This window comes from Argentina silus, assembly GCF_951799395.1.
Source record: "Argentina silus genome assembly, chromosome: 8".
Classification (NCBI taxonomy): Eukaryota; Metazoa; Chordata; class Actinopteri; order Argentiniformes; family Argentinidae; genus Argentina; species Argentina silus.
In genome coordinates, this window is record NC_139662.1 from 21,839,275 (window position 1) to 21,864,977 (window position 25,703).

The 25,703-nt window shown below is 43.4% G+C and overlaps 2 protein-coding genes across 2 annotated transcripts in view; one reads left to right on the forward strand and one right to left on the reverse strand.

Moving 5' to 3' along the window:
• Positions 1 to 6,274: 6,274 nt before the first annotated feature.
• Positions 6,275 to 19,245, forward strand: LOC310808339 (dystroglycan 1-like). Its single transcript, XM_083675184.1, has 3 exons — positions 6,275 to 6,476; positions 11,905 to 12,477; positions 15,671 to 19,245. Exons 2-3 carry the CDS (start codon positions 12,112 to 12,114, stop codon positions 17,990 to 17,992), a joined length of 2,688 nt encoding a protein of 895 aa, XP_083531310.1. The 5' UTR covers positions 6,275 to 6,476; positions 11,905 to 12,111; the 3' UTR covers positions 17,993 to 19,245.
• Positions 19,246 to 22,044: 2,799 nt separating this feature from the next.
• LOC310808080 (metabotropic glutamate receptor 7-like) overlaps positions 22,045 to 25,703 on the reverse strand; it is a gene marked incomplete at both ends in the record, with an annotated part of 49,215 nt that continues 45,556 nt past the window's right edge. Inside the window, one exon of the mRNA XM_083674781.1 lies at positions 22,045 to 22,064. Coding sequence (XP_083530907.1) covers positions 22,045 to 22,064 — 20 coding nt within the window. The remainder of the gene's footprint in view (positions 22,065 to 25,703) is intronic.

The following is a 25,703-nucleotide window of genomic DNA, read 5'->3' on the forward strand; positions in this document are numbered from 1 at the left end:
GCCAGTCACGGTCAGATCGAATGGTTGAAACTGGAGCACAGTCCTGAGCCCTTACATGCTCCGAAGTTAATAAATATCCTAGTCCGTTAAGGAGGGAAAAAACACGACCGCGGTGATCATTATCTTTGGAAGGGAGGTAACAGGAGAGGACAAGGGTTCATGTTACCCCCAACAGGCATCTCTACCACCCTGCTGGGACACAAGGACTCCCGGAAATGTGCAGGCCTATTGGGACGATTTTCCCATTCATACTCCATGTTAAGAGAGTACAGTACAAGGAATAATGATGTCACCCTTCCACTCTGATGGTCATCTGAGAGGTGCAAAGTTTGTTCATTTCATTCTGTGTTTCAGTCTGCTTTTTCTCTGTGAAAACTATACACATAGGCTACTATATACAGTGTATCTACACTCACCGAACACTTTATTAGGAACACCTGTACGCCTTCTCATGGTGGAGGTGGCGTAATGGTGTGGGCAATCTATTCTTGGCACACTTTGGGCCCGTTAATACCAGTCAATCATCACTTGAATGCCACAGCCTATTTGAGTATTGTTGCTGACCATGTGCATCCCTTCATGGCCACAATTTACCCCTTCTTCTAATGGCTACTTCCAGCATGATAATGCACCATGTCACAAAGCAAAGGTCGTCTCAAACTGGTTTCATGAACATGACAATGAGTTCAGTGTTCTACAGCGGCCTTCCCAGTCACCGGATCTGAATCCAATAGAACACCTTTAGGATGTGATAGAACGGGAGATTCACAGCTTGAAAGTGCACCTGAAAAATCTGCAGGAATTGCATGATGCAATCATGTCATGATGGACCAGAATCTCAAAGGAATGTTTCCAACATCTTGTGGAATCAATGTCACAAAGAATTAAGGCTGTTTTGAGAGCAAAGGGAGGCCGTACTCAGTATTAGCATAGTGTTCCTAATAGTGTTTGGTGAGTGTATATACAGTATACCAGCAATGATTATTTCTGCCAAATCATTTATAACTGCAGATAAATTAAAGCAGGAATATTTATAGTTTACAGTATTTCATCACAGCGTTATTATTGAGAGAGGCAGGCAGGTCCAGTGCCTTGGAGGGGGGGGATTTGCAAGCAAGCTCTATTGCAAACCCACAAATCTGAACTTTATCATTTTCTGTCAATAGGGTTGTTGCATGCGGTTATAGGTCTTTCACAGAACTATCAGAGCGTTACAGTGCACATTCAGGGGTGATCCAGGTCTCATTTAGTTATCGCTGCAGTTGTGGATTCGATTTCTGTGTTTTTTATTGGGGTCACACGGTGGCCAATCCCTTGGCTGATCTCTGGGTTTGCTGATGTCCTCTTGAGGTCGTTTATCGTGATTGGAAATGCAAAAGGGATCCTAGCGAGGAGTGTTTACCCTGTAATGGAAAGGCCTTCTCCAGCACCGGTCTAATGTACAGGACCGCTAATGACCAATCCCCTTTAATTGCCTTCGGGGGTCTCTGATGGTGGATTAATTGTGCAGTGTAAGTATCTGCTAACTTGCCTCGGCAGGGCTTGGACAAGTTTAAATTACAGTGAGACGTACGCTGTGTAAATGGGATGAGGTGAACCTGCAATTCCCAGGGTGCTACTCAAACATACCCAAAGAGCTTTGCCAGCACCTCATCCATGTGTACAGTACAAGAAACTGATGACTTTTGGATAATCTTATTGTTGTGCTGACCAAGCAAAGAATAAGGGGCAGGAACAAACAGGTACAGACGTCTTTGGGTTCTCTGTGGCAATAAAATCCCCCTAATCCTCCTGTTCCGTTTAGTTCAGCATAACAATTAACAGAACAATGAAGTGTCCAGTCCTTATATATAACGTAAACAATTAAGCACCTATACGCACTTGTAAGTTGCCCCTACTGTATACCTGTGTAGTAAGTTTAACTTTCTGATTACACTGTAAAAACATTATCTCAAAATTATACATTAGTAGTTGCTTTATACTAACTGCATTGTAACATACTGTACAGTACATGGATATACAGTACCAGTCAAAAGTTTGGACACACCTTGCCAAGAGTGTGCAAAGCTGTCATCAAAGCAAAAGGTGTCTACTTTGAAGAATCTAAAATATAAAACATATTCTGGTTTGTTTAACACTTTTTTGTTTACTACATAATTCCATATGTGTTCCTTCATAGTTTTGATGTCTTCAATATTAATCTACAATGTAGAAAATAATTTAAAAAATAAAGAAAAACCATTGAATGAGAAGGTGTGTCCAAACTTTTGACTCGTACTGTATACTACAACAACATGTTAGCACAATGTTATACAGTAATTAAAGCATTAGTACATACAGTAGCTATAGGGGCAACGTCTGAAGTGTTACCACTGTATCTTGTTAAAGGCCCATGCCAGCCAGTGTTGCTTCCTGGTTTTTCCTGAAGAATATACTGAATAACAGAAGCAGCAGGTGTTCATGTTGTCATTCACAGAGCAATACAAGCTGTTGAAAGGCTGTTTGACTCAGGTGCAAAGAGGCCAGTGAAGCGGGGTCATATTTGACTAGGGGCGCTTTACAAACAGGCTATATGAAAAAAAATATGTCACCGCACAAGGAAAATCATTTTAGGAGGAGCTAAGAGAATTAAATTTATCGACCGAAATACACATACTTATCTAAAAGGCTTTTTTTTTTTTTTTTACTTGAACCTTCATGCAATACCATTGTGCAGCCCTAGTATGTCATATATCAGCTAAAGAAACATCAACATTACTAATGCGGGCCTTTAATGTAGTGCAACTCTCACTGAAGCATGAGAATGGTAGGAGGAAGAAGGTCTAATGGGGCAGATAATGTGATGTTTGTGAGAGGAACTAGAACTAGACAGAAAAAGAGAGAGTCAGTCCCAGCGAGAGTTGCAGGAAGCTATTGGGTCTTTTTTTTTTACAGGAAGTTGTTGATTGGAGCTGTTGGGATTGCTTGTGTAGAGTAATCTACCACACTGAGAGCACAGGGACAGAAGAGACATCAGCTCTGTTCAGGGTCTCACTTCCTAACCCCCACCCCCCTCCCTCTCCCTCTCCCATAGTCCACTCTCTCTAACCCTCCCATTAAGTCACTTGGAAGAAAATGTGGGGAGTCAGCTGATTCCTAATCCTCTCCCCTTCTTGTTCTGCACTCACACTTCAAGAGCCAGATTGATCTGTGCGATCACATGGATGCCTCTGCACTGTGGGGAAATTCTGCTCTGTTAGAACTACAGGAGAAGAGTGTGTGTGTGTGTGAGTGTGTGTGTGCGTGCGTGCGTGCGAGTGTGTGTGTGTGTGTGCGTGCGTGTGTGTGAGTGTGTGTGTGTGTGCGTGTGTGTGTGTGCGTGCGTGCGTGTGCGCGTATGTGTGTGTATGTGTGTGTGTGTATTGCTCGTCTATACCTGTAATATAACAAACTTTGGACCACTACAAAAATGAAGAGAACTCCAAAAACTGTGTAATTACTATAAAAACCTTGTCCTAAGAATTGTAACGGTATTAAGTATCGAGCCTAGATGAATGTGACATATTCAGTACAAGTACAACCACAGATCACTAATCACACAATCTTAGTGCACATCTCTCTCTCTCTCTCTCTCTCTCCCTCTCTCTATCTCTCCCTCTCTCTCTCTCTCAGATGCAGGTGGATGAACACAGAGTCAGTGATTGAGATGACTGATAGCCCTCTGAACTGTCACAGACCGGTTATTTTTCTCTGTCTTAAAATCCCACGTGTGCCCATGAAGAGCTTCATTAGCCTTTAAAGGCCCTTTTATCATTGTCAAGAGTGTACAATCAATTTATGGTCAGTGGTTTTCATGTACTGTGTGATTACGTTTTAAGCGTTTTCCAGCAGCACAGTAATTACTAATTCTGTCTCTACAGTACATAGCTGTGAGATATTGGGTGTTCTGTCAACGCATCAAATATGCTGTTGGTCTCGAATATGTCATTCTGTCTCTGAAATGTTTCCCTTCCTCTTTCATGCAGTGTTCCCCCGATGGAGCTTATGTCCTATTTTAAGAACATAATAATGTGCTGGCTAATATATCCAGAAACTCTTGCTGTATCGAGTCAAAATGGCCCTTCCAAACTAACACACGTCAGTGTCTCTGTATGAGAAAGGAAGGGGAGGGTAGTCCAGGACAGCCCTGTTTCTGGAATCAGGTAACTGTTGTTCAATAACAATGTGTTGATGTCGAGGTTAGAGTTGGAACGGAGGACAGTACGCAACTTTAAACAGAGGATGATGTAATGAAAGTAAGCCCCAACAGAAATAGTGGACAAGGTCACTGTCAATGCAATATCACTGGTGATGAATTTGAGCACATGAATAATACAACCGGATAGAAGACACATTGCATTGAGCCTTGCTTAAAATAAATTGCTTGTTGAAAATATCAATTAGTGAGTGTCTTTCTTGCAAATTACCTGACAGGGCAATCAATACCTCACATTATGTCTGTCTAAAACGAACAGTTAATCTCCTGCGTCTGTTTGAGAAGCCCTGACGACGTTAGCGTGTCACAGGTTAGGATGTGTTTTAATTTCTCAGAAATTCCCAGAATGGAAAAAGTCTGTCTGCTATTGTCAACCAAGAAACAACACATTATTATAGGCCACAACCTGAAGCTGCTGTATACAGTCATCGCTATTTTGAATGTTGTACTGCAATTCTGTACATATCTTCTTCACAAGTGACTCTGTGGTAATGTTACTTCTATCTCTGCACAGCGAATGGCACCCAGTGAACAGTGAACAGGATGGGATTATAGTTCAGTTGACTTGGAATAGTCAGTGTGCATCAAAGGATTTTACCTTTTGAACCTTAGAAGACAAACACAAGTTTCAGCAGCCACGTGTTTGCATCATATGACCTAGGAAAGAGGTGTTCGCTCTACCAAGACATGTTTTTCTGAGATTGTATGTATTGATCAAATTGCACAGCATGCATGTTATCCTCTGTCAAAGCAGATACAGATAAATCAATGTCCTGATAAAGGACTTTTCCTGCCCAACCAAGAGGAGTCTTAAGAATCAATAAACAAGTTGTTTTGTGGCAAGTTTCTGTTGAGTTTTGTAAGACCACTTAGGTAACCACAGTGGAATGTCTGCATATTGCATGAAATGACACGGTGCAGTCACAGGATCTGACAAAACTGAGCTTTGAGAATAGGTGTGCCCTTTGTACTGTTCACTAACTTGTCAATATTAACTTCTTTTTTTTTTTAACAACAACCATAGGCCTGACCACAAGCTTAACCATTGGACTTAAATCATTAACCTGTTTCTCTGAATGTTCTTGACTGACCCACAGGCTGTTTTAAAACCACCTGGAATGTAGCCGGTTCTGTTGGTCTTAGATCAATCTTTACATTTAACCATGTTGACACTTGCACTTACATTTGTTTTTTTGGGTCAAAATAGGGCTCCATCAGAGTGACCAAGTCTCTTAGGTCAACATTGCACTTACTGCGTAATCAAACGCATTTTGACTTTTTTTTTTTTAATTTTTTTGCCTTTTCTTTCGTATATTGTTTGATTAAAAAAAGTGTGAATGGAGTAGGTCACATGCTTTGAACCCCCGTTACAAAACTTTAACAGCTTTAGCACCTTTCATTTTCACCTTCGGCTCCTAAATCATTCAAAGTTAAGTGTCCCACTTCCGGATAACTTAAATAAAACTTATTGGTGCTTGTAAAAAGTATTTATGTAATCATTGGTTATGGTGGATGTTGTAAATAAACACTTGTGCTTAAAACAGTCAAGGAAAAAAAAAAACAATCTAATTCTGCTAATAATGTTATAACATCAAAATCGGAATAATTCCAAACGGAATTACATGTATCCAAGCAGCCTAATGTATAAGAACAGCATGTATTTCACAATACATTTTATATGACAAGTTTCGGAGTGAAGGAGAGAATAGGCCTGTTTGTAACTTTCACCTGTGCACTGCGAGTGTGAGCGGGGCGGAGCCACGCACAGGGAGAAAGATGATAGCCCGACCTGGAGATCTGGATGAGAGAGAGAGAGAGAGAGAGAGAGAGAGAGAGAGAGAGAGAGAGAGAGAGAGAGAGAGAGAGAGAGAGAGAGAGAGAGAGAGAGAGAGAGAGAGAGAGAGAGAGAGAGAGAGAGAGAGAGAGAGAGAGAGAGAGAGAGAGAGAGAGAGAGAGAGAGAGAGAGAGAGAGAGAGAGAGAGAGAGAGAGAGAGAGAGAGCTCACCCAGAGCCTTTCAGCCGACTGGCGCTGTTCAACCGTGTGTTTAGATATACATGAACAGCCTAGCAGGTAGTGGTTACTGCCCTGAGTGTCCTAGCGATTCCTCTGCATTTCTTTTGTTATATTGAAGGCATGTAAACGATGGATATTTATTGAGTTAATCGCGGCTTTCTCTTCACAACGATGAGAAAGTGAAAGGCAAGAGCCGACGTATTATTCCAACATTAGCTTGCTAACAAGGTCAGTTTGATTTTTCATTTCTCTTTCTTGAAATAATTACTTAACCAACACAGTGGTTGTTTTCTTTTTATTTCGTAGCATTATCGTTTATTTCCTAAATTGTTTCATCACCATCCATTCTAAAGATTGGCAAATTCGATTAGTCGAGACTACTGCATCTTCTCGATGGAAGGTTAACAACAGTGGTCATTCTTTGGTCGTCGTCGACATCTTCAAATAATGGATGGAAACGGAAAAGAAATCGAGGCAAACACGTCAGTATGTTGCGACTAAATCAACGTATTTGTATGAATAGCATATCTAACTTGCGTTGGGGGAAAGGGGTTAAGATGTTGTGTGGCGAGCTAGTTAGCAGCCAGCTAACGCAGGACCGACCCGTTTTCCGCCTAGAACAGGTGCATCTCTGTGAATGTGTCGATGGCGTCGGCTGGAGCCGGTTATCAAATCCTTTCTGTGTGTTTGCTGCAAAAAAGACCCCAAAGTATTCATGTCAAAAACGCATTTTCACTGACGAAAGGGTTACTCTCTAATGGACGTTTAAAAGTGTTAGTTTTTTCCGAACGGGCCCTGTTCTGTGTTTAGCTGTAGCTAACGCGTTAGCAGGCTGCTCGTCGACCGGAGTCAGGACTCCAGGCCCCGACACTTGAATAGACGACAATTTCAATTGTCGCGTAGCGGAGGTTAGCTAGAAGATGAATATTGAATTGCTCTTTTGTAATGTTGTAAGCATTGATGACTGACATGATTGTCATTGCATTCATTGACAGGAATTGCGTGCTTATTTTATTATTTTAATTATTATTTATTTTGCATGTAGCCGAGAAAGAGCGTCCATTTGTGTGAACCAGGTTTAGCTTGCTGGTTCAACTATTACGCTTCAATAACATCAATTAATTGGCTATTATTGGCTAATCTGTTAAGCGAGTTAATCAAAGTCATTCGAGTTCCCACAACTTAATTTGTCACTGCCACAGACATGTTGAGTTAACAGCTTTTCGCTTTTGCCATTTATTGACGAAATGCTGCTTGGTGTGACTTCAATCACAGCAATAATTTCGGCTACTTTCTTTTGACTGTAGCTTTGTGGCTATAACCAGAGCCATAGGCATATGCTTCAAATACAGTCATATATTGTAATACGTATTCTAATAAATAGCACTGGCTATAACTGTTACCTCTATAATGAGGTTCTATTCTACAGTTGTATTACTGTGGTTGTACCCCATACCAGCAGGGAGCTGACTACCAGAGGAGTTTGCCTTGATGTTTTGTTCAACCTTTTCCCTATCTTCGTTTTGGATGTTATGTAATGGTTGGGATGGTTGGGGTCTGGGGACCACAGAGGGAACATCATATCATCTAGCTATTCAGATTGCAAGGCAAGCTCGCAAGTTGGTCCTCTGGATATGTTTAATATTCAGCTCATGTGCTATCCAGTGGCTGCTTTGGTGGATGTGGGATACGTCAATTCAATTTGCTCTGAATGCCACTGTGCATTTGAGCCCTAATGATTTTTTGATAGTTTTAGATTATTTCCCACTGTAATGTTCAAATATCAGAAACAGACCTGGAAATGGGAGTGACACACACACAATTGAATGTAAATGGCTTTGTTACAGTGGGAGCCACATGGGAGCAGGCATTAGACCCAGCATGGTTGTGGTGGTAGAAATGTAAGCATGGGCATGTTAGGCCTGAAACTGTACCTTCCTCAAGATACTAGATTTGACTTTTCTTATCTATGTTCTGTTCGCGATTGTTCACTCACAGCTAAATAATTATTGGAAAGACTTCTTGAAATCGTTGTTGCATGTGACTTGTGTGAGAAGTGGAGTAATCTGTAAGAGAGTTGTTTTGTAATGACTTCAGCAACTCAGAAAATGACTGCATACCAAAATGTGCAACTTGGTGAGACTTAATAATCTTTAGGCCTACCAATTTCACAAAGCAAGTCAGCCTAGGCCTAGAAGCCTATGTCCTGGGATGTTATTCATTTGAAGAGGCACATCACACATTGTTCCCTACATGGTCCTGTGTGTTTTTTTCCCCTTGAATGTGGAGCACCTGCTGTTAAAAAGATAGGCCTTGTTTTGGGCTCTTGGCTAACCAAGGCTTCCAACTATGCCAAAGGTCTGCCTTCTAATGCCGTCTCATACGGACCCAGCAGTTAGGTTATTTGCAGTGGAAAAGGTGGCTTTGTTTTCAGCAGGAGACACAATTGAGACAGATTAAAATGGCCTCAACACTGGCTTTTCTCTCTGTGTTTATTTTTCATTGCATCACGTGTCACTTTGTAGGCACAGCAATGTATAACGTAGTATTGTTGTTTGTTTTACAAAATGGCCTTTGTAATAAATTCTTGGTTTGAACACATGATCGAATCATGTTCAGGAAATGAGAACATGACAGAATCTAGGCCACAGTGTGTAGACTCCCTTTGATGCAGCCTGTAGCACAGAGGCTCCTTAGCTTGTGGATCAGAGTGAGCTGCACAGTTTAATAAAGTACAAACACTGTTTCATGTTAACATGTTAGGCTTGTTATTTGTTGGTGTTCTTGCATTCAAGTGGAGTGGACTGAATTGGATGGTTCAGTCATAACAGTTTTATCAGTCTGTTTTTTCATTCCATTTCTGTTTCTTAACGTAGACTGGCTATGTTGGCCTACCACTGCAGGTTTGCTGACTTGGCCTTGTGTCTCTCAATGAGGCAGCTTTAGAAAGCTGCAGAGAATGTGACTCGTGGTTGCCATTCAGACTTCTGAGTCAGAGAGGTGTGGTGTGTCCCATGGTGTTTTATGGATCTCTGTTCTGCTCCTGATTGTCTCAACTTGGTTCATAGGGAAGGCTTCAGACTGCCTGGTGTTTGGTGGGGGCAGGATGACTAAACTAGGTCAAACAGAGTGTTGGTACGGTCACTGTTTGTAATAAGTTTAGATAGAGGTGTAGGGACTATGAAGGGTGGATGAAAGCCATCTACTGGTCAAACAAATGGTTAACTTTCTTTTTAGGATGAAAAGTAGGCTTAGGCCTAGTTGAGAAGTTGGACTAAGAAGAACAGTGGATTTAAAAACTAGCCAATTGTTTCAAATAAGGCTACATTCAGTAAACACATGGGAAACATGTAGACTAGCCCCCCCCTAGCTCCACAAGCTATTAGTTGAGTAACATAAAACAGTGTTTGTATGTTAACATGTTAGGTTTGTTATTTGTTGGTGTTCTTTCAAGTAGAGTGAACTGAATTGGGTGGTTCAGTCCTTAACAGTCTTATCAGTCTGTCTGTTTTTTCTACTTAGTTTACTTTTCATCCTAAAGACATAGTTGGCCATCTACTGGTCAAACAAATGGTTATGCTCTGGGGTGTTTAGCTTTCATCCACCCATAGAGGTGTGGGGACTATCTACACTTGTTACAAACAGTGACCGTACCAACAATGCTCAGTTTGACCTAGTTTAGTCATCCTGACCCCACCAAACACCAGACAGTCTGACGCCTTCCCTATTAACCAAGTTGAGACAATCAGAAGCCGATCAGAGCTCCATAAAAAAACAGACAACCTTGAAGCGATATATATATATATATATACATATACACATACACACACACACACACACACAGTATTGCTGAATAAACTGCGCATTTGAGAAAGTGTGGTTTCTGCATCCAGGGTTGTAGATTAGCCAAGATGTTGGATCGTGCAGAGTTAAGGTACCCCATCCTTGTTGCTTAATTGAACATTCCGGCTCACCCAGCTGGTGATGTAGTCATAACAATTCCCTTTCATGGCAGAAACACCACAGCTTGGCGCTGTTAATGGTGTGCCTCCTGTTAGATGTCCATTGCGTTATGAATGCGGGAAGTGTGGAAGTAAGACATGGACCAAAGCGGTTTCACCTACTTATGAAATACGAGTTGAATAAAAATCGCAAAAGTGTTCAACTTTCCATTCCCCTCACAAATGATCTGCTCTAAACTTGGACTGCACACTTACTCACTCAGTATGAGGGAGGACTCCCTTGGAAAACACTTACCCCTAACTTTAGCCGATTTGCTGCAGTTGAGATTCTCAAATCGATCGTGTGTGTCTGATCGTGAAAGCAATGTGATGACAGCGTTTGGCCTCTGAGCAGTGTTGGCTGGGCTGTCTGATTAGTCAAGATCCTGACCCCCTTTCCTCTACACATTTCTTAATCTTTACAGCTAGGCTGAATGATGTTGGCAGGTTTTTGAAGTGGAGAGAAAATGCTTCGATGCGTTTGTATCGAAAGCCTCACCGGTTTCTGTGAGTGATCTGTGAGGGGTCGTGATGAACCTAGAATGACTATTGGTGTGTGTCAGACAGACCTAAGAGTAAATCAAAGAAATGCTTAACTCTCATTCTTTCTTTATTTTTATTGGCTTTTCCAAATGGTAGCTTACTGCATGGTCACTCTCTTAAAATGTCTCTAGTCAAATACAATTGAATATATGGAGGAAGATTAGCCATATTAACACTACCATAGCAATAGCCTAACCTCTGTCGAACAACTATTTCCCTCATTAGGCCTAAGGCAAATAAATGCCCAGTTTTCCTCTTTAGGGTGCTCTGTTATAGGCTGCGTCTCAACATTCCAACTAGCTTCCTCTGGAGACCTATCCTGTTCTTTCACCAGTCAGTGTTAAGGAAGCAAAAAGTAAATGAAGACAGATTGCCGTTTTAGACTTTCTGGACACAGCATTGGTCTTGATGAGCTGACGTCACAGCCCAGCTCGCCGGGCATTAGAATTCCAGGCGATTGTCCGACCCTGGCCTTGCCGTCTCTCCGCACTGCAGGATTGGGGTTGGCCGGGTCACCACAGCGGGGGCTCTAATTCCCACCCCCAGGGCACCTAATTAAAACCTACAACCAAGACAAACGACCTTTGACTCTTACGCAATCTCACGAGAACTGCCGTTCCGAAAAAGTCCATGACATGCAAAGAGGAGATCAGTGGGAGATCAGCGTACCCTCTTCACCAATGCTTACTGCCCTGAAGATGTACTGAAATGACTGGGTTTTGACTTCTCCAGTCAGTTTCTGAATAGCAGGTTGTCCTTGGCTTTGTGTGATTCTGCGCTCCTATGGAGTGTGCTCACTGTTGAGACAGTAGTAGTAAAAGCACTCTATTTTTGCATTTGTTAACAGGTCTCCCACTGTGTTCAGTAAAATACTGCTGTGGTAAAGGTGTTATAACCCGTGTTTCAGTTCAGGAAGTGTAAAATGTGTTTAGCGTCTAGTTTTATGCTCTTTCTCAATGTTGTGTAAAAACACATCAACTTCACATTATTCAAACGAGATGTCATTTACCTGGGCAATGATTCATGAGTTAAGCTTAGTCATTGAAATCCAATGTCATAATCTTACGTGGCGATTTTCTTTTTCCCCCCTCCTCCTCCTTCTTGTTTTTCAGTGGATAACCAACATGGCCGACTAACAACCTGCCAAAGAGCTCCTCATGGATAACAGAGGAAGACGACAAAGGAAGAACAAAATTAATTCTGAACACAGCTCTTAACCGGAGGATCCAGCCTGCCATCAACCCATCACTTTGACTCCAGTGCATGTGGCCCTGAAGTTGTCCTAAGTGAGGAGACGGAGAACACGCAGGCTTCCCACTATGCACTATAAACAGAGAGGCAGGATCTGGGAGGCAGTGGGGGGGGCCAGGCTGCCTACTGGCAGGACTATCCCCCTGGTACTGGGGCTCCTGGTTGCCTTGACCCAGGGGCAGGGCAGGGTGTCTGGGGGGCAGGAGGAGACCCTGAGGGAGGTGATGATCATGGACCTAGAGGCCTCCATGCATTCCTCTGTGCTCTCTGAGCTGCAGGCTGCAGCGTCTGCAGTCACAGAGGGTCCCCCAACTGCTGTCCCAACGACCACCGAAGGACCTCCTGCAGGCATCCCAGACACCGTTGCTGTGGTGGGCCAAGTGATCCAGATGAGGATTCCACCCAGGCCAGCCAACAGCAGCTGTAATGTTCAGGTAAGCACTGGTAGGATTCTGACATCCCTGAACAGACAGGAGATTTTTTTTTAAAGGTGTGTGTGAGTGTGGTTGTCCCACTCGCGTATCTTTCAGTTTTTATTGGAGGTAGATAATGGAGAAAGACAGGAAAGTGAGGAGGAGAGGGTATGTCAGCAGGGCGTGGGCCGGATTCGAACTCATGCCGACATGGGCACACGTGTGCAGTGGACCACCCCAGGCCATGGTGCTAGACCACTGGACCACCCCAGGCCATGGTTCTGGACCACCCCAGGCCATGGTGCTAGACCACTGGACCACCCCAGGCCATGGTGCTGGACCACCCCAGGCCATGGTGCTGGACCACCCAGGCCACGAGACAGGATATTATGATTGATAATGGTCCACTAGGCGCCCTTTACTTAAGCAAAACTGTTTTATATTCTGCGGTAGTAAGGAAATGGGCTACACATTATGCATAAATACACACATTTTGATTGACAGACTGACCAATAAAACGTGTAAACAATTAGGCTTATAACTAACAAACTCTATTGCACATTTCAAACATGCTGCTACACATAAAGGATTAGGATTTGGTCTTTTACCTAGGTTACCTAGGTTACCCAAATCTGTATTGATTACATGGGGCTCTAGGACCAACCTTTTGTCTAGTGAAATATGAATTCTATATAATGCAGTATGTGACTTAATGAAATACATTACAAATACATTACATAACAATGTACTAAGAACATCGTGCCATTGAATACATTTATCCGATGTACCTTTGGTGATGTAGATGTGTTTGTTTGTTGACATGATGTAATACTGTACATCCGTAAATATGGTCTATAACATTCAACATGACAAACTGTTTTCCCCTCTACCTCTTTTGTTACCTCTTGTTTGTGAACCGCTTATCGTGATATTGTACCTCCTCCAGCCAGTGGTGAAATAACAGTGTGAGGAATTTACCTTGCACTGAATAGCCAGTTTTCAAAATCTCAGCTATTACTGCTGAACAGAAAATGGCCTTCAGTCTGTGTGTGGTTGGAGTATGAAGCAAACAAAGCTTTTGGGGGCAGCAATGTAGTCCTATTCAATAGGCTTAACTTTACGTAACCAGTCACTCAAGCAGTTGATTTTCTTTTATTTCGTATTCTTCCCCTTCCCTACTTTCCGGTTCATGTAGACATTTTTTACTTTACTGTATGAAAAAAATCTTAGGGCAAGCTGTGTTATTATTTCGCTGAAATGTATTGCTTTTACAGTATGTAGCTTTTTAATGATATTTGAAATGCTTTAGAATATGCATAATTTGCCTCAGTGTGCTTCTATTCACCGTATCACTGCTGATTGAAGTTGACTGTGCTGCAATTTGTTCCACCCAGGCTTTATGAATGAGATGGGATTATTATTGGCCTGTTTGAGGCCTGTATGATTTGAAATGATATCCTGTCATATTGTAGGGCCTCAGAATAAGATGGAGATGACTCATTCTGAGCTTCTTGCTCATATTCTATCAGCCAGTGAATGAATAAAAAACTGTTATATTGGGGATCCTTATCAGGGCGATGTGAGCCTCTCATCGCGTACAGGGCCCTCCATAAATATAGGAAAGCAGAAGCATTTTGTCTTCTTTTAGCTCTATACTCCCAACAGTTTGGATTTGAAATCAAACAGTTACTATGGGGTCAAAGTAGAGATTCTCAGCGTTGTTTTTTTGTTTTTTTTCACCATTTAGAAAGTATTTAATAAATAAATACTCCATCCCTAAAGTAGTCATGTTTTAGCATTTGGTCGACAATCATTTGCATGCAATAGCTGCCTGGAGTCTGTGACCCATTGACCCCACCACACTGGCTGTATTCTCTGGTGATGCTCCGCCAGGCCTGTACTGCAGCCATCTTCAGTTGTTTGTTTTTGATGTCTTTTTGCCTAAAATCTTATCAGGAAATGAAAGGCGTGTTCAATTGGATTTAAATCTAAAGATTGACTTGGCCAGTCAAGAATGCTCCGCTTTTTGGTCCTGAAAAACTCCCTAGTTGCTATAACAGTAAGTTCTTACTGTATGATGAAGCGCCATCCAATGAATTTGGAGGTATTTGCTTGTACTCGAGCAGACAAGATGTTTCTGTATACTTCAGAATACATTCTGCTGCTGCTGTCCGCAGTAACATAATACATTAAGACAGGTTAGCCAGCTCTTGTGGCAGCTATACATGCCCAAACCATAGCACCCCCTTCACCATGTTTCATGATGAAGGGCAGACCCTTTTTTCTCCAAACTCTCTTCTTGCAATAACTATGGACACATTTTACCTGTCCACAATACCGTTTACCAGACCTCTGCAGGCTTTTTAGCTAATTGTAACCTGTCCAACCTTTTTGAGGATAACTAGTGGTTTGCACCTTGTAGTGAAGCCTCTGTAGTTCGGCTGGTAGGGTATTCTGCGGATGGTAGTCTCTGACACATTCACACCTACCTCTTGGAGAGTGTTCCTGATCTGTGGGACAGTTGTTGTTGTTTTTTTCTTAATTATGGTGAGCATTCTTCGGTCATCCACTGTTGCAGTCTTCCTTGGCCTACCAGCCCGTTTGCGATTGCTAAGCTCCCCAGTGCTTTCTTTCTTAATGATGTTACAAACTGTTGAATTTGGTAAGTCTAAGGATTTGGCTGTTTCTGATTGATATTTCAGCCTCATAATGGCTTCCTTGACTTTCATTGATGTCTCGTTGGTCCTCATGTTGACAGACACGAATAGCAGACTCCAAAGGCAAATGCAATGCCTAAAATCAATACTAGACATTGACAGCTCTCTTATGTCTGCACAAATGATGTGACTGAACCCACTTGACTAACCAGAAACACCTGTCAACCCAATTTTTCAATACTTTTGGTGCCCTGGAATAGGGAGACTATGTATAAAAAGGGTTGTAATTTCTAAATTGTGAAAGCATCAGAAAAAAGAAAACATTGAATTAATTCTGAGAATCTCTACTGTAACCTCATAGTAATTGTTTGATTTAAAATCCAACTGTTGGAGTGACGAGCTAAAATAACATAAAATGCTTCCTCTTTCCAATACTTATGAAGGGCACTGTATATAATTTCTTAAAAAGAAGAAATTGGGAGAAATTGGCAGGATTATGTACAGTACTTCCTCTAACTCACTCCATATCCCTAAACTGTTCTTTCTTCCTCTCCTAGTTAACTGATATGGGCAAGGAGAGCTTGCCCCCCTGGCTGCACTGGGACAGAGAGGGCTGCATCCTTCGAGGCCTGGCCCTGGAGCAGGACAAAGGTGTCCACCATATCTCTGTCTCTGCAGCAGAGATAAACAGTGACACGAGCAGCAGAGTCGCCCATAGCCCTGAGGTCTTCTCCATAGAAGTGCACCCAGAGGAGCGAGCCGACACTGAGCCTGCCCTGTTTGCTCTCCAGTCCCTGGCCAGCGACCTCCAGCCCTTCACCTGCGGCAGCGATCAGCCCGTCACTGTCCTCACCATCATCCTTGATGCCGACCTTACCAAGATGGACGCCGAGCAGAGAGTCACCCTGCTGGCCAGCATGAGGAAGTTCTCTGGCGTTTCCCTGGAGCACATGAGGGTGGTCCCTGTTGTCAACAACCGTCTGTTTGACATGTCTGCCTTCATGGCCGGACCCGGTAATGCCAAGAAGGTGGTGGAGAATGGGGCCTTGTTATCGTGGAAGCTAGGCTGTGCCCTGGACCAGACCAATATTCCAGACATCAGCAGTGTCCAATCCCCAGCCAAGGATGGGACCATGTCCGCCAAGCTGGGCTACCCGGTGGTGGGTTGGCATATTGTTAACAAGAAGCCCCATGTGGTGAAAAGAGTCAGGAGGCAGCTATACAACACCCCCACCCCTGTGCCCTCCCTGCTCCCCCCAACCAACCACCCTGAGCCCCCTCTGCGTATTATTCCCACCCCCACATCCCCTTCCATCGCCCCAGCGACCGACAACTCTGCCCCACCTGTTCGAGGCCCTTTGCCTCTGCCAGTGAAGCCCACTATCAGGGTCAGAGATCAGATAGCCCATACTCCTGCTTTAGGGCCTCCCCAACCAACTAAAGTCCTTGGGACCACTAGTACCATCCCCATCCAGCCCACCATGACCCGACCGGTGGTTGAGGAGGCCACAGCTTTGCCTACCCCACCAACCACCACTAGGAGGCCCAAGCCAGCCACCACCAAGAAACCAAGGGGTGGCAAACCCAAGTCCTCCACTCCAGCTCCCAGGGAACCTAAGACCACCACGGCTAAGCCACCCAGACGCACCACCCCTCTCTCTCAGGCTCCTGACTATAACAATGTAAAGCCTCAGATACGCAACCCCATCGATGAGGTGAATGCATGGGTAGGGACCTACTTTGAGGTTAAGATTCCTCCAGATACCTTCTACGACAAAGAGGATGGTACCACAGACAATCTGCGTTTGACCCTGAGGAAGAACCACAATGAGATAGTGAGTGAAACCTCCTGGATCCAGTTCAACAGCACCATCCAGCTCCTGTACGGGCTCCCTGAGCAGCAGCACCAGGGGAAACATGAGTACTTCATGCTCGCCACTGACAAGGGTGGCATGAGCACTATAGATGCCTTTGAGGTTCGTGTCAACCATTGGTCAACCAACGATAAACCCTCAGTCATGTTTGCGGCTCGTTTCCATGGCGACCCCAAGACACTGACCAATGACGTCCACAAGAAGATCCTCCTGACCAAGAAGCTGGCCTACGCGCTCGGCGACCGCAACAGCAGCACCGTCACCCTGAGAAGCATCACCAAGGGCTCCATCGTGGTGGAGTGGACCAACAACAGCCTCCAGCAGAACCCCTGCCCCAAAGACCAGATCGCAGTCCTCAGCAGCAAGATCTCCGACCCCCAGGGCAGGCCCAAACTGGCCTTCACCAAGGCCTTGGAGCCAGACTTCAAGCCCATCAACATCTCCATCCGCGGCACCAACACATGCCAGAACTACATGTTTGTGCCCCCGGAAGACCTGGGCATCCCTGCCCCCCCTGCGGCCACTCCTTCCCCAGGCACGGGTCGCAGTACCAGTGATGACGTCTACTTGCATACGGTCATCCCAGCTGTGGTGGTGGCAGCACTGTTGCTGATAGCCGGTGTCATCGCCATGGTCTGCTACCGTAAGAAGCGCAGGGGGAAGCTCACCATTGAGGAGCAGGCCACTTTCATCAAGAAAGGGGTGCCCATCATCTTCGCTGATGAGTTGGATGACTCAAAGTCCCCCCCGTCCTCCAGTATCCCCCTCATCCTTCAGGAGGAGAAGCCCCCTCTGCCCCCTCCGGAGTACCCCAACATGGCGGGCCCCCACAGCACCCTGCTCAACCAGGACCTGCTGGACGACTACTCCATCTATCAGGACGAGGACCCCAATGCGCCCCCCTACCAACCCCCGCCCCCTTTCACCGTCCCCATAGAGGGCAAAGGGTCTCGTCCCAAGAACATGACGTCGTACAGGTCGCCACCTCCCTACGTGCCTCCCTAATGCTCACAGGAGCCTTCGGTTTGGGTATGAGGAGGACCGTTGGTGACGGTTGTTTGTATGAAAACAATTAAAGGAGTGATTTTACATATGTAACTCGGGAGAGGAGCAGGCAACCATACCCATATAAGTGACCGTTATGGATAACGTACTGGTACTGTATAAGTCTATCGGCACACGACAACCGGACAGAAAGTTTGTCACTCCAGCACCCTTTCATTTGTTGTCCTTCATAGCTCTGCTTTTCGACTCTTACATAATAATCTTTTTTTAAAAATCTGTTATTGCCAAGAAGAATCATTTTTATCTTCGAAAATGTACTGTTTCTATTGTATAGAAAATAATAAAGAGGTGGGAGAGATGGCAGGCTGCAAGGCCTTGGAGCAAATGTCACCATGACAACAGACTTGAGGCTCACATTCACAGAGTCAATCTTTACACCAGTTCAATATATTTCATTTGTCTGTCTTTGGGCCATATTTACTAAGACTTTACACCTGTTATCTGTAGAGGGGACAAAAAGCCAAACTAAAAGCATGAAACCATATTTTATTTACACATAACCTTCAGTTCTTATCCTTCCTTAATCTTTGTAATTTCTTGTTCTCTCTTATGTTTTATTGCCTCTTGACAGTAACAGGTGCAAACACTTGGTAAACCTAGCCCTTTGTGTCTTGCAGAACGGACATTTTAACTGGTGGTCTAAAAAGGACACTTTTCTTTTTTTTTTTTTGATTCCTTTAACACACCACATGACTGAAAGATCCTCTGCTACTTGATCAATAAGGACAGCATTCGACCAATCACACCTGTTGTAAATGTTACAAAACAAGAATAATAATGATGACATTTTCAGTGTATTAACATTGCCGCTGATTTCGCACCTGAAACAAGATTTCTTGATTCTGAGGTTGCCAAGATAATGTTGGGTGTCAAAGCAAGCATCGCGGGGTCTCCGCCGTAATGCGGGGTCAATGACACGCTGTGGTTAGCAGCGGGAGATGGCGGCGGCGGCGAAACGTTAACAAGGTCGATCTACTTTCTTACATTTTAGGCGATAGTTGGGCTAGTGGCGAGAGGGGGATGTATGGTACTGTATTATCACTGCTCTGCCTCCGTGCTGCTGCACTGTACCTTCGGTGTGCTGCCTGTTATTATCAGTTCAGACGAGACATGGGGACATGTATATGTACATAATGGTGTGCCTGTGAAACAGAAGAACTCGATCAAGTTAGTGTTTTATCAGTAGAGTTAGTGGGGGGGGGGGGTGGGCGGGCGGGAGGGGCGGAGGGGGTGGGAAATCCTTTTATTTTTTAATTGTTTGTCTAGATTTACGATCATGCTGTCATAAACAAAAACAACTTAATAGTTTGTTGGTGGACAAAAAGAGTTGACTTGCCCATCACTGAAAATATTGCATCCTGTAAAGAAATATGATGGGGAAGAACGAGACCACAAGTGAGTAATGTACGTTTCATATCTGATATCACCATAAGGAAAAATGGTTGAAAAAAAATCTAATGTTTTTACTGAATTTTTGATACAGTCTTAAATTGTTTTATGAAAATATATTAATAAAGATGTACTACTATTTGTAAAGCCTCAAAGACCTGTATTTTCCCTTTCTTAAGCTCTTCATTTGTTTGATAAATGAAACTCAGTAGCAGCATAATTAGATTTATCACATGCTACGCCGTCCTCCGTAAACATTTTCTCACTGTCCATGTTGTGCTCTTCCTAGGATTAGATCGTATAGAGTTGCTTTCTAATCTCTCTTTTATAAGATAAACCTTTTTCCTCATGTGTCTGTACTCCGAGAGTGTTTAGGGCTTGAGAGAAGACATTTTCCTTGCACAGATGTCATAGAATACCAGCCAGTCTGTACTGTATGTGTGACCTGACCTATATATTGCAGTAGGTGTTTACCTCTAACTCTTGATTTAATCAGATGCATACATCGTTTTCTTAGAAAATACGTTAAGTAAAATATAATTGTATAATTAATGAAATTTACATTTCAGCAACAATGACTAACACCACCTGACCCAACTATAGTGCCTCTGAGCTGAATCAAGACTGGAGTGTTTGTTTATATCCTACTCATAAATACACAGGTGCTGTTTCACAGTTCATATTCATGTAAATGAGATGTTCCTATTCATAGGTAGGTATTGTTGCACATCCTAAATGGGAACAGTTGTACATTTATAGAATGCAAATCAGAATTGTGACAAATGTGTGCCTGTCATTGTGTAGATAAGAGGCAGTCAGAGCTGTATAAAAAGACTGGGATATCTCGAGGCCTATTTCAAGCGTATGCGTAAATAATACTGCCAGCATTCTCAAATAGAAAAGTAAATGATGGATTAATGCATAATAACCGTAGTCACTGTGGATGTCTTTCGGCATCAAGCCGATGTGTAAAACTGCTGAAGAAGGCTTGACGCCAGAACGCGTCCACAGTGGCTACGCTGATTATGCATTAAACCAATATTTATTTTTCTATTTGATAGTCCTTATTACTTACTTATTAGACCAACCCTGGGCTGTACAGCACCCGAAGACGTTTTAATCAAAACTGAACTGTATTTAGATTCGAGCACGTCTTTTCCTTAGTTTCTACACCAAGCTTACCCTGCTCTTTTCCAGGATTATAATTAACATTGTGGGTCTTTTGTGCCTTTAACATTATATGCCGTCCTCTTATGAGAAACCTTAGTGGCCCTGTTGATGTCCATGTTACATTATTCATGGTGAGGGAAAGGTCTTTGTGTTTTACAAGCTGCACTGTTTAAGTGCAAGTCCAGTGACTGAATGATAGATTAAAGCCACTGTTAACCACTCGGCTGCTCTTACACGGCACAGAGAGGACCTAGAAGCATCTGATGTCCTCGGCCTCCAGTATGACTCATTTAGAGGTGGGCTTTTTCTTGATTATTCAGTTATTCCCGGTTTTCTGACCCAAGAAAAACACACCAGTACCAGACAATATAATCAAAATGTACCAATTGCCTGTCTCTCTCCCCCCCCCCCCCCCCCCTTCTGTGTTTTGCTCATCACATCCTTGATTACAGTGCTTGTCTGACTACCGAATGCAAATAAGATGACGGACATCAGGCTTCAGGCTCCTGGCGGGCGGCTGCCTCTGATGTATTTCCCATTACATGCTATGCACTTTAATTGTAGACATGACGATGCTGTGGATTAATGCATCGAAAAAATACAGTGTATCGTGAGGAACTCCAGATAGCTGTGCTATTCTAACAGCAGTGCTCCCACTGCGTATATGTATGTGGGCTGCTGCTTTTGTTGCACTTTTAGTTCGCACTGTACCTTTTTCCCAGGGTTATATATTTATAACGGTGACTAACCACTAGCCTTGGGAATCCTATATCAGAGAGCTTTTGTTATGATGGGTTACTTCAGAAAGGTCAAAAGCAATTCTATTTGTAGCTGGTGACACGTTGCGGATCCACGCTTCATTGACAATCAGCCGTTTTTCAGCACCAACGTCTGTGCTTTCTAATCTGTTGTCCTTTAGACCCGCAGTGTCGGAGTGCAGCACCTCCTCCCCATGTCCCCACAACAGAAATACCAGTCGATGGAGGCTGCGCGTCGTAATTTGTTCCGTGATACAGAAGTCCTGTGTGAAAGTGTCTCGTCTCTGTGCAAATGTCTTATCTGTCATCCACAGAACTCGAGCGGGCTCTGATTGAATCATTGTGTGCTGCATGCCCAATTTGTAGAGCGTAGGCCGCGTATGTGATAGTGCTGTGACCTTGATATGGGCATAATGCAGGAGTTCATCTCTGCTTTTCAGTAGTCTATAGTACGCTGTCAGTGAGCGTCTGACGTGTCTTCTGATCTCCACTCCTTGAGTCTGTGATTCAAAGGTACTGTGGAAGTGGGGGGGGGGGGGCTATTACGTGAGTCTCTCTTCGTGCATCATCACTTCAGAACCCACACACATCCACTTTCTTGTTTGGCGCTCAGTTTGCACTCTCAGAACACATCAGATGTGGAATCAACTGATTTCTACCCCCCGTTAACTCAGTTTACTCCTGCTGCTCCAGCTCTGGCAGATCGTATACCGCGATGTGGGAGTGTTTCTCACCCCTGCCACCCACGGCACCAACTAACGCTGTAACTCATTTCTATACCTCTTTCGGTGTCCTCACATCACGTCACTCCAGGGAACACACTTACCCTGAAATACCTCTGATTGAAGTCTCTGCTCAATGCAAGCTCATCTCTCTCTCTCTCTCTCTCTCTCACTTTATCACTTTCTCTCTCTCTCCCCCCCACTCTCTCTCTCTCCCTCTCCCTCTCTCTACCACCCACTCTCCTTCTCTCTTTCTCTCCCTCTTTTCCCCTCCCCCACTCTCTCTCTCTTTCTCTCTCCCTCTCCCTCTCTCTACCCCCCCACTCTCCTTCTCTCTCTCTCTCTCCCCCCCCCACTCTCTCTCTCTTTCTCTCTCTCTCTCTCTAATTATTTGGAATTATTTATTAAGTAGGCCTAATAGACAAGATTATGATTGTATCATGTAATTTGCAATGATTAATGAAAGTAAACGCCAGATGCTGTAAATAGCAAATTATAAGATAAAGCGTCACCACTTATTTTCTATCAAGCAGTACCATAATGAGGTCATGAAATACACAAACAATTGCCTTCAAACTATCATATTGATTCAAATCAACGTTACTGTGTTCTTCATGGTGTGTACTCTTGGATGTTGCTATGAAATGTAGTATCTACACTATGAATAACGTACTCCTGTATATCATCGGAGGAGCCGGGTTCATCTGCCTTACCGTGCAGCGGTGCGCTGTCAGTGAAGCAGGGTGATCGGAGATTGTGTCAAAACTTGGAGATGAGGTTTTTCATGCACCGCCACCCTCCTCTTCATCAAAACCCCCTGCACACATTAATAATGTACTGGGAATGAAGGTTAATGTATGTGATGAAATATGTATGAGTCTTATGAGAACCTAGACAGAGTTAACCTTTCAGTTGTCTAAGCCTCTGAGGCAGTGCTCCTGGCGGATTGGGTTGGCCCCTGTTGTGGTACCTTTACGGCACTGAAACCACCATCTGTCTGCCTAGGTGGCATCACTGCTCGTTGCATGACAACATATGGAACCGCAGTGGGTACAGTGCGTAGAGATGCTATGCCAGTAGGGAATCAAACGGATATTGAGAGACGAAATAGGAATAAAGTCAAAGAGGCAGTTTAGAATCGTCTCTAACTCAAGGTGACTCACAGATACACTGTAGTCAGATGAGACGTTTTAGGGAGAGGATTAGAAGTGTGTCAATGATTTCTGGGAATATAACATATGCTCACCAACCACATGGTGGCACCAAGGTAACCTCTCCCGCTAGGAAGGAGGATCATTATTTCTAAAATATACAAATGATCGGTTCTAATGAGCTACTTCATAGGTAGCTGTTTGAGGCTTTTAACCAATGTGATGATTAGAACTGCAGGTAATGAGGAGGCTTGTGCGGTGTTCTGTATAATGTAGTTGAGGCCAGCTCCACAAGCTGTTGTTGACCTTTACCCTCATGATGTCAGAGATGGATGTATCTGTGCATGTCCAATAAAAGTACAGCTCTACTGGTGATCTGGCGCACTGACTTCTCTGTGACCCAGAATCATTTTTCAACCTTGCTTGATGATACAGTACAGCTATTCCTGCTTGGTAAGGGGGGCTAGCTTGGGGAGTGGAGCATATATTTTAACTTGGGCATATTCGCTTTCTTGTCTTTGCTCATTGTGTTATTGCTTATGAACTACTTGCCTTTATTATGGTTTCATTTCAGCAATTAGTTTTTTTTATTTGTTTATCGTTTTTCTTGCAGTAACACCTCTAAAGTGTATTGGGAGACCGAAGTAAATTCCACTAGGTCTATACAAATAAATAATAATAATAATATTATTTGATACTCAATAGTGCATGATGTTTAGGATATTGCATATGTAGAGAAACAACTTTGACTTGTCAGCTCTATACATTAGGCGTACACTGTACTGAAGAGTTCTTAACATTGCACATTTTTAAATATGCCCCCAACGGTTTTCTGCTTAAAAGACATTTTTATGGCACAGATTTATTAGCCCCATTAATCTTGAAAAATGATAACCTTCAGGTGGGCTGAGGCGAGATGTCACAGGAAAACATAAAGACCAAGAGGAGGATGAAGAAGAAAAAGAAAGCAGAAGAAAAAGAAGGAAGATCGATTAAAGTCTCAGTGAAGAAAAGTTGCACTGTATAGTGACTGAGTTGTTTTTAATAATTGACCAACTCAATGCCCACTGAAACCTCAGTTCTCATAAAACATTATTAATCTACATTGAAAATTCCTATAATCACCTCAATGCGATATTGATTTAAAGATCGATTTCTACCGACGATACGACTTCCCGACTCTCTCTTACTTTCACGTAGTGCCATCTAGTGAGAAATACAAGTACTGCATACACTGTAACCACTGTTGAGCCTCATACGCTGGGATATTGTTGTGAGAATGCGGTGTTAATGTTATGTGTGCACTATGTGTAATGACGGTCACTGTGATTTGTATGGTATTTCTATTAGATCATATGTCACGGTGTATATTCATGTCATGGTGCAGCACGGTAGAAAAAGTTGATCTTATCTGAGAAGAACAGTAGACCTTTTTTAAAGATACACAACGGAATCAATTTTTATTTCACATTTTTTTAAGTGCAACATATTAAACCATGCGCAGAGAGAGAGAGATAGAGAGAGGGGGGGGGGCAGGGAGGAAGGACAACCCATGCCAGCAGATGGCAGTAGTAACACATCTTTAAAGACAGGGATTTTCAAGGCCATGCAACACTGCAACATGGGGGGGGGGGGGGTGTTAGGGTTGGGGGGGGGGGGGGGGGGGGGTGCAGGGGGTGCAGGGGGTGCAGGGGGGTGACCCCACAAGGATTCTTAGGATGAGGATCATCGTCATCATGTTACTGTAATGCGCAATTGTCTTGCCTTGTTCAGAGTTCCACTATTGCATTTCTGTGATAAACACTTTTGCCAGAATTTTGTAATTGGTTAATAGCATATCAGTAATGACCTGATCCTCAGTTAATTCACCCAACAATAACACATGTAAAATAATCTCTGGAGTGAGAGTTATAATTAGAATATTTGACAAATTAGAGACTCCCAACAACTGCCAGACTCCCTCTATAATTCTGTTTCCGATTTAGAAAGTTTAGACTAATTGCATTCCTCTTCTTATCTCCTAAATTGGATCCATTCCAGGGACGATAGAGAATACTTGTATTCAGTCTTAGAAGAACACAGCATCTGGCCCATTCATATGAATGTTCTGAATTGTCAGTGGAATCTTCTTGGAGGTGGGGAAGAATATGATAATGGACTGGAGGAGAAAACATGACACACTGGCTTGCACTGACTGTTCCCACTGGCCTTCAGGGCGTGAGCAGCATTCCAAGCAGAATCCACTGCACACCTTTGAAGCAACAGTACACATTGTCATGTGAAAGGTTATTGGGAATATTAGGTGGTGGTGGTGGTGGTATCATTGGGGTTATTGCTGTGTCAAAACCAGCTGTTTTATCATGTTCAACCTTTACAAATGATGTCCAAGAGATCATGACTGGCTGGAGCAGGGACCTCTGATCACTGCTCTGTCAAACGGTGATTCAGAACACAGCCTTCC